General features: G+C 37.8%; 1 protein-coding gene across 1 annotated transcript; it reads left to right on the plus strand.

Moving 5' to 3' along the window:
• Positions 1-269: 269 nt before the first annotated feature.
• Positions 270-15,241, plus strand: LOC115215039 (medium-chain acyl-CoA ligase ACSF2, mitochondrial-like). Its single transcript, XM_029784172.2, has 3 exons — positions 270-405; positions 9,935-10,122; positions 12,954-15,241. Exons 2-3 carry the CDS (start codon positions 9,977-9,979, stop codon positions 14,437-14,439), a joined length of 1,632 nt encoding a protein of 543 aa, XP_029640032.1. The 5' UTR covers positions 270-405; positions 9,935-9,976; the 3' UTR covers positions 14,440-15,241.
• The last annotated feature ends 537 nt before the right edge of the window (positions 15,242-15,778 follow it).

The following is a 15,778-nucleotide window of genomic DNA, read 5'->3' on the forward strand; positions in this document are numbered from 1 at the left end:
TCGACTTTGCCTTTCGTCCTTTCGGGGTCGATAAATTAAGCACCAGCTACGCAATGGGGTCGATGTAATCGACTTAATCCGTTTGTCTGTCCTTGTTTGTCCCCTCTGTGTTTAGCCCCTTGTGGGTAGTAAAGAAATATATTTAGGCCCAGTGTAACTAGAATTACACATCATTGGGTGTTTCTTTTTCTTTTCACAAGAAATTTGTGAGCTAATTGCCTCCCTTTCCCACACGTACACATTCACATACACATGAGGCTGCATGAAATTTAAAGCGAAAAGTGTGAGTAATCAGCAGTCGTAACTGTTGGTAACTAAGAGGCATGACAAAGTTACTAATTCCGCTATAAAAAGAGAAAATACAGCTTTTGAATTTCACACGTTCTCCATTTTTCCCAACTGTTGGTAAGTACATTTATTACTGAGATAACCTCCTTCTGAACGTTGATAAAAAAAATAGCATAAACAATTATATGTATTATTACAATGGAAATTATATTTACTAGCAAATGAGGGACGGAAGTCATAATAATAGTATGTATTGAATAATGTGTAAATGGATTTTAATATGAATATGATTACAAAACTTCTTTGTAGGCGGTATCTTGTGTGTGGTCGACACTAACTTTCAAATTGCCGGAGTCCGTTGCTCTACTCATAGCGGCGTATAACTGGCCGTGTGTAAACATCGGGGTGAGTAAAAATACACCTACACGAGCTAGAGTCTGGAGCTGTGCTTTGTTTGCTGTGAATGAGAATACCAGTTTTATAGGAAACTGCACTTGTCTTGATTTTCGGCCCGCTAGAATTTTCTATATCTGTTCTGAAGCTCTCACTTTGCGTGTTACTTGGTGAGCTAAAGTGTCCCAGCTCTGTTTCGAAGCTCTCACTTGAGGATTTCTCTGTGTTATTTGGTGAGCTAGCGTATCCCTGCTCCGTCCCGACGCTCTCACTTCTGTATCACGGCGAATTCTTCGAGTTTCTGTATCCTTATTCTGTTGGACTTTTCTGCATTCACTGTTAGATTCACTCTTATGTTTTATAGCGGCAACTTTCCTGATAGTCCTATCAATTCCTGAACGAAGGAAATTTTAATAAAGCATTACACAGCTTTATGCATACAATCGTTATTGACAAAGTTCGTAGTAGTTATACACCGACTAACGATGAACCAAAACCATCAAATCATTCATTAATAAAGGTATCCTAAACTAAAACTTCCTTATATGGCATAATTTTTGAGGAAAAGTGGATTTACTTCCCTTTGCTTCTTTTATTAGGGGTTATCTCCCTTTAATTGTTTTTTTTTTTTACGCCTGTAATTTTGATTATCTGTATATAGCACCACCGTAAACTGAACAATTACCCTTAATAAACACTAAATAATCATACTTTTTCAAACCTGCCTGATTACCTCCTTGGTAATCCCGAAAAACATTGTGACCACTGGTCCAGCTGTTTCACCGTGAAGAGGGTACAGGCAGGCAGACGGACATAACGCCCAAATAATAATAATGACACCGGGGACGTTTAACAGATGAGACCGGGGACGTTTTACAATGACACCGGGGTCGTTTAACATGTGAGAGCGATAAAACACTGCTCCGAAATCTATCCAAAAACATCGGAAATAAAGACATGGCATGGAGCCAAAAATAGCTGATAAAGGGTTGGACTATATCCAAGTAAGTAATACTCATTGAAATTTATTATTTTCCACATGAAATGAAGTATTTTAACTGGATATCATGTCCACTGCTCGCACAGTGCATGTAAACATGCTTGATACAATACGATCCATCAACACCAGACCATCTCCGGCCCCAAACATCATGTACAAAAAAATTACAAATAAATTAATTAATACCGATATTATTCAACCCAAGAATAACAATCGGGAAATGCGTACTTTAAACTTGTTACACAAAAAGTACGAAAAACTCCACGTGCAAAACAATTTGACAACAGAAATTAACGGACCGATACCCAACGAAATTGATGACCGTCAAAATAATGGGCCGGACGTTGTACCTCATGTCCTGCAAATAAAACCAAAAAGACATAAATGGACACGTAAGGAATATATTTCAATTCTACACGCTTACTTTACAGCAGTGCTCTATCCAAAGAACGAAAACACAACAACATATGCATATAAAATATGGAAGAAAAACAACATAAATAAAGACTTGGATACAGCAATGAACCCTAATAAACTAGCTAACGTACGAAGATATATTCTCAACGCAAAAAAAATATCAAATAGAAATAGAACATTTAAAAGGAAAAATACATCACGAAAATATAGATAGAAGCCACACAACAATGCCAAATAATATAAGCACTGAGATAATAAAACACGAAGACAAACGTAACATTTCCAACAAAAATGAAGTAAACAAAAAACAACAAACCCAGACCATAGGGATGTATCATAATGTACAAAAATCACCAATCCAGAACACCACAGACAAACATAGAAATGAGAAGGAAGGCGAAACAAATCTAAAACCTGGAAACAACGAATGGGAACCTAATGATTATGATACTATAAAAAATAAAATATTCAAAGAACTGAAAACTGCAGATCTCAGAATGGACCACCGACCATACCTCCCAAAAATCAAAATTGACAACAAAACAACATGAATAATAAATAGCATAAACCTGGCCGTCACGGACCTAATAACCACAGAAACAAATGGCAATATCACCGAGCTGAATGACATTTGATTTTCATTTTGTTGTTTATTTTTCTTTTTGGCATACAATAAAACTATATTAAGGATTAGCACATTGAATTTATTTATATTTAAGTACTTACTGTATTGTATTTATATCTTTAAAGCATGAGGAAAAAAAGTTTTATATTAATACCGTCTATATATATTTTGTTCTTATATCTTTCATGATTTTCTTACTGAAATGTTCGTATTGAAGTTTTTTTTTTCTGTAGCTAAACATGCAATCATTTTTTCTGCTTTCAATATATTCTTAAAAATTTTTTTTGTTGCACTATATTTCTATTTTGATAAAGTTTGTGTACTATCACCCTAAAGTATATGAAAAAAGCAGTTAGTTGATATATATATATATATATATATATATATATATATATATATATATATACGGTTATGTTTGGAGTCATTCTCTTTTGGTTCCTTATAATTTAACACACTCCGCAAGACGCAATGAGAATTTTAGAAAAATAAGAAATAAGAGGAAATTTTAGCGGTGAGTGTGTTAAATTATAAGGCACCAAAAGAGAATGACTCTTCCCAGACACAACAGAATAAGCTTCGACGCACGAACTCACATAAAGAATCTTCCAAACCAATTCCAAAACCAATATATATATATATATATATATATATACAGGCATACATTCACACTGCCGCATATGCATATATACATATATGTGCATATGTACACAAATATATATATATATATCCTCCTATCACACACCTACAACCGCAGATGTACAAGCATATGCATATCCTTATAAATGAAGGGTACGTGTGCATGAAAGTCGCACTTATGCACCTGACAGTCCTACACTCACATGCATACATACGTACACATATATACACACGCACACACATACACATTTAGTATATATATATATATATATATACATATACTCACACGCGTACATATTCACACAATTAAAAATGAAAAATATATATATAAATGTTGCGACATAGGGAAAGCTTGTGCAGGAACAGTAAAAATGTGGATTCTATCAGTGATTTTGGGCGGGTGGGGGCTGCAAAACCGTAACAGGTATTTTGTTATATATGGACATAATCCAAAAAGTTCAATTCTTGAATTAAGACATGTAGCGGGGTCCAAAGAACTTTTCCAGTTGGGTTATCTTTCGATATCACAAATACCGCATATCACTACCGTTGGTATAAGGTTTACACTTAGCCAAGATCTTCCAGTAAATCCTATAGCTGACACCTTGTTCTTTTAAGAACCATATATGACGGGATAATTTGGTAGTTTTTCGTTTATCCGAATGTCTGAAGCTTAAGGTGTGAGTGTTGAACCTTGCTTTAACATTCCCGTCCGTGAGACCCACACATCTCTGACAAAACTGTGTTATTCTTATATTTATGATTTATTAGTAGGGGCCTCTCCTCCAATATGGACATATTTAATAATGCTACCCTACTATATAACAATGCCCTTAAAGCTAGTGGATTTAAAGAGGAAATAGCATAAACACCTGCCATTAGGCCAGAAATAAAGAAAAGAAAACATAGATACAGGAAAATTATTTGGTTCACACTTCCTTAGTCCTCCGAAATATTTCTTGTCACTTATAGATAGGCATTTTCCAATAAATCATAAATATTGGAAACACTTTAACAGGCATAACCTAAAAATTAGTTTTAGTTCAACCCCAGATTTTAAAAACATAATTACACACAATGCAAAACAACAACACAAAACCGGCTGTTCCGGCAGGGATAAAGACTTGTGCTGGCTAAATGGAGACTGTATGACCGAGGCCATTATATATGAAGCCACCGTAAATTCTACGAACGCTAATAAAACTGTTTTCTCAAACAGATATGTGTTACCAAATTATCCAGTCATATATAGTTCTTAAAATAACAAGGTGTCAGCTATAGGACTTACTGGAAGATCTTGGCCAAGTTTAAACCTTATACTAACGGTAGTGGCAAGTGATATGGAACGATGGCTTATCTGGAAAAGTTCCTTGGAACCTGCTACATGCCTAAATTGAAGAACTGAACTTTTGGGATCATGTCTACATATGACAAAATAGCTGTTACGGTTTTGAGCCCCCAAGATCACTGATAGAATCCCTATTTTTACTATGTTCCTGCAAAAGCTTTCCATGTTTATTGTTTTATATATATTTTGTCCTTTTTCATTTCTAATTGTGTGAATGTGTACGTGTGTGAGTATATATATGTATGTATATATTAAATGTATCAGTGCGTGCGTGTTTATATATATGTGTATGTGTGTATATGAGTGTAGGACTTTTCTTTTCTTTCCTTCGTTCCTCTAAGAACACCTTTAACATCACAAAGTTCATTTCTCAAAAACATTTAACAACACAGTCCTTTCTCTTCTGTTTTTTTTCTCTTTTCCTTTCTTTTAAAAGCACAGGCAACAACTCAGTTCTTTTTTCTTTCTTTTCTTTTAAATAAACACATTTAACAACAAAGTTCTTTTTCTTCTCAAACATTTAACGTCACAAAGTTTTCTCTTTTTTTTTTTAACTTTTAACATCACAAAGTTCGTTTTCCTTTAAAACATAAAAAAAAAACATTTACCGGCGACAGTTCTTTCCTTTTACGTTTGCAACGTCGGCAAATCTGGCTACATCGCTTGCCAGTCGTTCAGTTGTCCCTCTACATCATTTGCCAGTTGTTCAGTTGTCCATCTCTCGCTCTGTATATCTCTCTCTTCCTCTGTTTGTCTCTGTCAGACTGCCTCTGTCCATGTCAGTCTCTCTCTCTCTCTCTCTCTCTCTGACTGCCCTCTCGCAACTCGGCGCCACCCGTATATATGAGGCCGTCCAACCAGAAAGAGAGACATACCGCACATAACAGTGCGTGTTTCCCTTCCCAAAACATTATCTTCTTTAAACTCTCTGTGACCGTAGAGGGCCTGAGATCAAGTGCCTACGGCCATAAACAACCGTGCTCCTTGACAAGACAAAGGAAATACCACTGACCTCAAGAGCATGTCTCTTTGAAAAGGTTTAAGGAAAGCGCTCACACATTAGGAAAAAACTTCTTCCCCCAAAAGGTTAGTAACATCCTCATAAAATATTTCATAATATTTTTTTTAATAATTTTTAGAAATTATACTTACACTTCAAAAACTGTATGATGTAATCTTCACAGACTTTCAAATATGAGGCACAAAGAAGAGCAGTTTCGTCCAACTCGTTTTTTCACTAAAAACCGTACCCAAAAGAAACCCCAAAATACTGAAAGGCGGTGCTCCAGCAAGGCCACAGCCTCTACATGAAGCCAGTAAAACATTATAGTTAAAAGATATATATACATATGTGTGTGTATATATATATATATATATATATACTTTATTTAAAGCAGCAGAAAATTCAACAAAACCTGTTACTCTGAGTTTCACGTTCCCGTTCGTCGGACAGTTTTTGCTAGAAAAAGCTGTCCGACGAATGTGAAACTCAGAGTAACAGGTTTTGTTAAATTTTCTGCTGCTTTTAAATAAAGCATATTACTCTACCACTGGTATTTGAGTACTCTTTTTTCCACCTTGTTTCACATTTATGTGTTTACTCCGGTATATATATATATATATATATATATATATATATATATAAATTCATAATTCTAAATTTTTACCATTGATAAACAAAAAATATTGTTGAAACTAGCATTCTCAACAAATTTGCCTATATTTTTTTCCTGTATGTAAACACACCACCTTTTTTGTTATATGTGTGTATATATATATATGTATATATATTGTGTTGGCAAGAAAATTCCGGTGTTTTTGGTGTGAAATAAAAGTCTGGCAACTTCATGATTCTCCGCTCTGGTCCTTATCAGCCAAAAATTGTGATTCCAGGTCATCATCATTATTGCAAGTTTTGCCATCCAAAGAATTTTGAAAACTTCGAAAGAAATACCAATTTCATGGTAGAAGGTCAGGGTTATATGGTGGATGTGACATCACTTTCCAATCCAGCTCCAGTAATTTTTCACGAGTTAGTAAAGACGTGTTTGGCGTTGTCATGGTGAAATACGACTCATTTACGATTTGCCAATTCTGGCCGTTTTCCTTTGATTGTTTCCTCCAGTTTCATCAGTTATTGATAGTAAACATCTAAATTGATCGTTTGGTTCCTTGGAAGCAGCTCAAAATATGCAACAACTTTGTAATCCCACCAAACTGACAGCATGAGATTTTTTTTCTTTTTGATGCAATTCAGCTGTCGATGTGATTTGTATTGGTTCATTACGCTTGGACCATGATCGTTTTCAGTTGACGTTATTATAGACAATCCATGTTTCAACACCAGTCTCTTCTAGCGGTTCCACGCTCTTGGGAATTAGCCTCGATAAGCAGTCTGCATGACCAATTTTCTTCGATGGAATATACTGCATCTTGAAATTGTAGATCAGCAATATTTACCCCAACGTTGTAGTCGGTTCACTGTATAGCTCGGTAGTCCCTTCTGTGATCCAAAAATTGATAGTAATGGTCTACGGTCGGTTTGTAGCTAAAAACTTCTATGTAGAAATTTATGAAATTTTTTAAGGCAAAAATAATCGATATAGCCTCCTTCTCTATCTGACAATACATGTTTCCGCTGCTATTAACGCGTTAAGCATGAATTGCTGGCTTCATATTTTCATCTTTATACTTGTGTCGCAAGACTGCTCCTATTCCATAATCCGAAACATCAGACGTTACAACAATGTCCATTCTAGGATCGAAATGTGCAAGTGACAAGTCAGAAATCAGTATTTTTTTATGTCTTCAAATGCGTTTTGTCACTTTTCTAACCAATTTCATTTTTGTTTTTTAGAAAATTGTTTAATGGCGCTCTCAATTTATGTATATTTAGAATGTGCTGTTAATAGTAATTTGCTAGACCAAGGAAAGCTTGTAATGCCGGTATATTCCTTGAAGGTCGCATATTCTTGATTGCGTCTGCCTTCGACGGGCCAGGACGTCTTCTATTCTTATCTATGAATTGACCCAGATATTTGATTTTAGGCAAAAAAAAAAAATTCACATTTCACTGAGTGTGAAACCATAATCTTTAATTTTTTTTTAAAGACACACTTCACATGTTCGACATCCTCACTCCGCGATTCGCTTTTGATTAACACGTCATCTAGGTAAGGAATAGCAAATTAACAGTCTGCTAATATTGCGACTATCACTGGTTAAATTATTGCATGTTCTACCTTAAGTCCAAAAGGTTGTCTATTTGTATAAACTTCTGTACGTGTTGACTTTGAGCATTAACCGCTTTGAGCATTTTTATATACTTTGCTTTGCAGATAAGCGTCAGACAAATTGAATTTTGAAAATATTTTTCCTCCGATCAGTTTTGTAAAAATATCTTCCGGAGTCGGTAGTGGATAATAACGATTCATTTTTAAACAGTCATTTAAACCGGTGGAAAAATCGGCACACGGCTTAATTTTGTGATTTTTTTTTTTTTTTTGTACATACAGTCGGAGCGGCTCATTTCGTGTAATCCACTTTTTTAATGTTTCCTCTCCCCCTCATCCTCACCCCCACCCTTCCACTACTCCAACCTTCCCACACACCCCTTCCTCCTCTCTCTCTCCTCTCAGCCTTCCAACGCTTTCCCAACCCCCTCCCCTACCTAACACACCCTCCTCTACCCACTTCGGTCTGTGGTTACCATTCCTCTACAGCTCCACTCTGAAGCGGAGTGCTCTCTTCTCAGTAAGGGTCTCCGCTTCAAGCCCCTTACTACATCCAGGCGAAAGTTAAACACCTCCCCGGCCGAACTCTCGGCTCTCGGCCCTTCGATGTCTCCGACACCGCAAAGAGACTGTCATCAAACCTGCCGACAAGAGTAGATTTGTAGTGGTGTGGCGCGCAGACCTTTACATGGCTGAAGCTCTTCGTCAACTTCAAGACACCTCCTTCTATTGCTCTCTGCCCTTCAACCCCACGCCTAACTACCAACAGATTGTGTCCTTCAACTATTCCTGACCTCATTTCCTCCTCCTGTCTCCCTCCAACTGCCTCCAACCTCATTGTCCGTATCCCAGACACTCCCACTATTTACTTCCTTCCCAAAATTCACAAGCCCAACAACCCTGGCCGCTCCATCATCTCCGCCTGCAACTGCCCCACGGAAATGATCTCCAAATGCCTCGATCGAGGCATTTGGAGATCATTTCCGTGGGGCAGTTGCCTTCACACATCCACGACACCAATCATGCTTCCCGTCTGTTTAACTCTTTCTTCTTTCCCCCAGGCCCCTCTCAACTTCTGTTCACTCTTGACATTAAAAGTTTACATACGGTGATTCCACACAACGAGGGATTTCTTGCACCTAAACACTTCCTTCACCTTCGGCCTGATACCTCTACACATCTTCGTCTGGCCGAACTTGTCCTCTCCCTCAACTGCTTCTCGTTCGCGGGGTAGTTTTACCAAGAGTTCTCGCGAGTGGTCATGGAAATCAGAATGGGCTCCAACTATGCGAACTTATTCGTTGTCTAAGTTGAGGCCTAAATTTCCTCACAATTCACCTCGCCCGTCGAATTTCTCCACATTTCTGTCAGCATGCACTACTCCGCTCTCACTGCCTCCATCCACTACAAACACACTGCCTCACACTCCTGCCTTAACTTCTCCTCCTACCACCCTACCCACACCAAGCTCTCCATTCCTTACTCCCAATTCCTACTCAAGCTCAGCAGCGACGATCATGATTTTAAGACTCAGTCACAACTCACGGCTCGCCAATTCATCCTACGTAGATATCCCCTCACCATTATCTACACTGCCCTTTCCCGGGCATGATCTGTAGACTGTGCATCTGTTCTTTCTCCTCTCACTCGCCCCACCCTTAACCGTCTCTCGTTTACCCTCATCTACCACTCCTCCACGCTCATTATCCGCGATGTAAAAGTGACTGGATGATCTTTTAATTGCAGAGCTGTATGTGCGAGCATTGCCGTAAGCGTGTCATATCTCTTAACTATTGTCTATTGTCTTAACTAATTTCACAACATTCGCTCAATTTTTATTTCTTGAATTAAAAAGTTCTTGGGGTATGAAAGGCGAACTAGCTTCTTTAACACTACAGTTGTAGGCACGAACTAACGTCTTTGTCTCTACGCGAATATTGTTACCGTTGTTATCGCTACCATTAAAAGCGTTCATAACCTTATTTCTTTTTAAGGATAAATTCTGAGGAAGGCGTCGTATAGTTACTGACATCACGATGGCCAGTTACATTCACCGTCCAAGTAAAGTCTCCTTCATATATCAAACAATACCGCAACGCGTGTACCAGCTTGCTGAAAATGACCCTGATAAACCAGCCCTTGTCGTTTATAAAAACAAAGAGAATCGGCAGGAGATAACTCGGTAGGTTTTGGTTTTAATTTTATCTGAATGTCTATGTTTATCTCACAATACCTTCGTTGTATTACATTTCTAAATATTATGTAAGTTCCTCACCGTCGCTTTAGCCACCAATATTCGACTTGGGTCGAAGAGAATTTGTTGAGATGGATTTTCTAAAGTTGGATACCCTTTCTATCATGAACTCTCAGCTATTTCAAAGTAAGGTAACAATTCTCCGTGACCACACATGATTTAATGGAAGGACATCAAAATATTTGACAATGATACTTGCTTAAAAACTCTTACAAGATGCCAAAGAAAGGACACATACACGCACGCACACACACACACGAACACACACACGAACACACACACGAACACACACACATATATATATATTTATATATATAAAACAGGCTTCCTTTAGTTCCGTTTACCACATCTACTCACAAGGCTTGGTCGACCCGGGACAGATGTAGAAGACACTTGCCCAAGTTGCCATGCAATTGGACTGAACACGGAGTCATTTGGTTGCGAAGCAATCTTCTTATCACACAGCCACGTCTGCGCCCATAACAAGTAATAAATACATTGCATAACATTTAATAGTAATAATATATGAATTTGTTTATTGCTTGGTACCCAAAAGAAACCGGAATTTTACAATATTATTTTATTCACAAAGTTTTACATGTTTACACATTTATCGCCTTCAACATATTCTCCATTTGAAGCAGTGCATTGGTCCAGAGGCGTTTTCCATTGTTAGAAGCAGTCCTAAAGCTTTTGCGAAGAGATGCCTTTTAACGCCCCTGTCGTTTTTTCTCCACCTCTTCCACGTCTGCAAAACGTTTTCCTTTAAGGACATTTTCATTCTGGGTGGGTGGGGCAAAAAATGTTCCAGGGTGCAAGATCAGGTGAATAGGGAGGGTGGGTAAACGAGGTCAAGCCCTTTTTTGTCAAAAGCTGTCTCATCCTCGAGGTGGTTTTTGCAGGCACATTGTCGTGAAGAAACCCCCACACTCCACTTTGACACTGGTCAGGGTGTTTTCATCTCGCCGTGTCTCGCAAACTTTTCAGAAGTGCCAAGTAACATGTCTGGTTAACAGTTTGACCAGGAGGAATAAATATTGTGTGAACAATTCCTTTCGCCTCGATGAAACAAATCAGCATCGTCTTGACACTGGACCTCACTTGACTCACAGTTGGGGGGGGGGGGGGCGTGGTGACATTGAATGCTTCCATTGACTTGATTGCTACTTCGTTTCCAGTTCGTAGGCGTAGTTCCAGCTTTCGTCATCAGTGATGATCCTCGAAAAGGTTCGAATCAACTTCCAACTGATTTTTTTCAGTTCACTGCACGAACTCAGTCATGACATCTTTTGATCTTCCGTGAGCAAGTGAGGTACAAATTTTGCTGCAATTCTTTTCATTCGCAATTCCTCGCTCAAAATTCTTTGGCAGGGAATCCAGGACACATTAGTCATATCAACAAGTTTGTCAATTGTTTGACGACGGTCCTCAAAAATCAGTTCATGAATTTCGTGATGTTTTCATTTGTTCAGGAGATCGACGGTTGCCCTGGTCGATATTGGTCTTCAAGTGACCATTCCTAAAGTGTGAAGATTACTCGTAAATGTGTGTTTTGCTCATGGTAGCGGCCTTGTAAGCTGAGGATAGAAAGCTTCGAATGACCCGTCCTTGTTTTTTTTTTTTTTTTTTTTTGTATCGTTTATCTGGATGTTTTGTTGTCCCCTTTCGTATCACCTAGCTGTCCGGATTTTTTGCGTCCTTGTCCCATTTTGTATTATATATATATATATATATGATACATGGAGGTTTTTCTAAAAAGGAACGAAAATTGACATTTCGCATTTCTTGAATTGCGTGGCACTTACAGTTTGAGAATTTTAATTCTCATTATATTATTGAAATTTGAGGTAACATATTGAGTAAGCTTGAATGATTTAAGAAACCTAAATCTGGAGACGCAAAAAGAATTCCTAAATACATCGAATCCCAGATATCTGCAAAACTGTTTTTAGTATTTCACTTTCGGTTTTTAAGTTTTAAACATAATTTTATTTGGAACACGTTAAGGTGGCGAACTGGCAGAATCGTTAGCACGCCGCGCAAAAATGTTTAGCGGTATTTCGTCTGCCGCTACTTTCTGAGTTCAAATTTCGCCGAGGTCTATTTTGCCTTTCATCCATTCGGAGTCGATAAATTTAGTACTGGGGTCGATGTAATCAACTATCCCCCTTCCCCCGCCCAAATTTCAGGCGTTGTGCCAATAGTAGAAAGGATTATTTGGAACACCTTCTCCTCGATTTACGACCGAGTTCTGTTCTGACTTACAGGTCGTAAGTGGATCTGGTCGTATGTCGGGTTTATAGTTTTCAACATTATTTTGATTCAAAATGCAACTAATGCTTGAAAATGACTGAGTGAGAGACAGTGGCAGGCAGTGGATGCCTGGGTCAGAGGAAGACCTGCGTTTCCAGACACTAGCCATAGTTATCGTTACGCGCAGCTGCTCAGAGTCCGAAAATCGATTCTTTTTTACCTATTTACTTATGTTTTATAGTTTCTTATTTTTTGTGGTTGTGAGTCCGGATGGTCGTAAATCGCATAGGTCGTAAGTCGAGGCTAAGGTGTATATATAAAAACCTGTTCATTTCTGGTAGACTTGAAAATTTGAAAAAGTATAACAAGCATTATTTAAAAGAGTTTTCGATATTATAGTATTGTTTAAATGTCTATTTATGAGATACTTTACATACACTTTTATGCTGAAAGCATTATAAAGTATATCTATTTAAGCATGTGTTTATTCTTTTCTTTTATTTCAGGAAACAAGTTTACGATGGCGCTGTAAAATTTGCCAAAGCTCTTATCAATTTAGGAATTCAGAAAGGAGAGTTAGTTGCCTACAGTGTATCCAACTGTGTTGAATGGTTGATATATGAGGTCGGCATAATTATGGCTGGGGCAATTTCTGTGAAATTAATGCTTGGATTGGCAGATTTTAAAACGGTATTACATGGCTGCAGTTTAGTTGTATTTGATTCCAAATATATTTGGGAAAACTTCCTCAAAATCGCTGACATTTCTGATAATGGGAAGGTTTCCTCTGAAATATATCCAAACTTGAGATTAGCCATTGCTGTCTCAGAAGCGGAGCGTCCTGAAAATGTTTTGTCTGCAGCTAAGTTGATGGAAGATGTAAGTAGTAAAACTGATATAATATTTCCCTCCATGAGTCCTGATGATACTGCACTAATTTCTCAAACATCTGGTTCAACAGGTGTTCCTAAACGAATTTGTCATTCACATTTTAACTGGATCAATGCATTTTACACATTTTACACAGATGCTGGTGTCAATGAAAAAGATAAGGCTTATTGTAGCCGTCCAATGGGATATGTTGTTGGCTATCCGTCAATGTTTTTGTCAATTGGCTGCACACACGTCACGGGAGATGTGAAACTGCTAAATAATAACGAAAACATAGATTTCATTATAGATTTATGGAAGACAGAAAAATGTGACGTATTATGGGTAGTTCCACAGAGATTAAAATATATCAGAGAATCAGATTTCCGAGTAAAACGGATTATATCAGGAGGAGATTTAATTGCAAGAGACTGGATTGAAAATTCTTTTCGTCTGGCAGACAAATTTTCCCTTGCATATGGAAGTACTGAAACGGTAATATCATCACAGAGACTATTCTCCAAAGAAGATATGGAGCAACATGTAGAAGGAATGTTAGGTCGACTGCTTCCAGGTTCAGAGGCTAAAATCCTTGATGAAAACAAAAATGTTGTTCCCATCGGAAGCATTGGGTCTCTGTACATTCGTAATGGTTGGATGCAAAAAATATTTCAGGATGGAAGGAATTGTTTAGAAAAGGGTTGGATGCCTACGTCAGATATTTGTAAATTGACTCCTGATGGTGATCTCGTAATGATAGGAAGAAGTGTAGATTTTATTAAAAAGTCTACAGTGAAGTTATCCATAAAAACTATTGAAATATACGTTGGCCGTCACCCCAGCGTTGCAGAAGTGGTTGTGGTACCAATACCAGATGAAAGCTTTGGTGAATGTATATGCGCCTGTGTTACCATTCTACCGGGTCACAAATTCAGCAGAGATGATTTAACAAAATTCTGCACAGAAACAATGCCGCATCCAAGTAATTTTGACCATGTAACAATAATTCCGGACTATTTCTTACATTTTACCAGCTTTCCAAAGCTTCCCAGTCAAAAATATAACAAACCTTCCATAAAGTGTTCTGCAATTGAAATGGTGAAGGAATCATACGGAAAGTAAAATTCCGAATTTTGTTTTTCAATAATTGTTGCTTTTCTTATTAAAGAGATATATCAACTGAACTCTGTTTCTTGAAAACTGTTTCATAGCGCATCAATTTCAAATCCCGTGCAATGAAGTGAAAAATATTACAGCTCTAATTGAGAATATGGCGAGGGGATGCCAGAACATAAGAGTTAAATTTGTAAAATGTTCTCGAATACTTATCTTTAAACTATATTAATGTATTCTTTGACATGATTTTAGAATAGAAATTATTTCCATGCTTCTAATAATGACATTTTGAGTTGCAGACATGTCTCACTCAATTTCTAATACTTGAACATTCACTTTAGGTCCCTGATTTGGAGATAATTTCTTTCTTTCCTCCCACCAGTCTCGAAGGTCCTGAAAAGGCCCATAAGTAATGAAAGAGCCATACTAGAGTTTGTACGGCTGGATCCGAATGTTCTTAAAAATGGAAGGACTCATCAGGACAAACAACTGTCTCGATGCATTACCGAAATGAAATGTTCAGTTAACAAAATGTGCCGAGTCCCAGCTTTTCCCCAATGGAGCAGAATTATTCTATGACTATCCTGTCTTCTTATGAGTACAAAAACTTTTCATTTGATACCTGTATGACGTCGTGCAACCATGCAGAGGACCACTGATGGGAAAGAATGTGTCACAGTTGAAAAATAATGTTGATATTGTTTTATGTGAATAGTTATTTCTTTATTACCCACAAGGGGCTAAACACAGACAAACGGATTAAGTCGATTATATCGACCCCAGTGCGTAACTGGTACTTATTTAATCGACTCCGAAAGGATGAAAGGCAAAGTCGACCTCGGCGGAATTTGAACTCAGATCGTAACGGCAGACGAAATACAGCTACGCATTTCGCCCGGCGTGCTAACGATTCTGCCAGCTCGCCGCCTTCGTCTTATTTGAATAGATACAAGAAAAGGTAAATAGCTAGAGAAACGATACCACGGCTAATTTTTAAATTTTATATGATACAATTTTCATGTCATTTACCGTACTAACATCTTTGGGAAGACATCTTATCTCATTGGCTTCGCTCATTTAATATTCAGTCCTTCTGAAAGCGGCTAGCTGAGAGACACGTTAGCACGCCGGGCGAAATGCTTAGCGATATTTCGTCTATCTTTACGTTCTGAGTTCAAATTCCGCCGAGGTCGACTTTGCCTTTCATCCTTTCGGGGTTGATAAATTAAGTACTAGTTACGCACTGGGGTCGATGTAATCGACTTAATCCGTTTGTTTGTCCCCTCTATGTTTAGCCCCCTGTGGGTAATAAGGAAACAAATATTTCTTCAATCTTTACGTACTA

Source organism: Octopus sinensis, linkage group LG8 (assembly GCF_006345805.1).
Source record: "Octopus sinensis linkage group LG8, ASM634580v1, whole genome shotgun sequence".
NCBI classification, from domain to species: domain Eukaryota; kingdom Metazoa; phylum Mollusca; class Cephalopoda; order Octopoda; family Octopodidae; genus Octopus; species Octopus sinensis.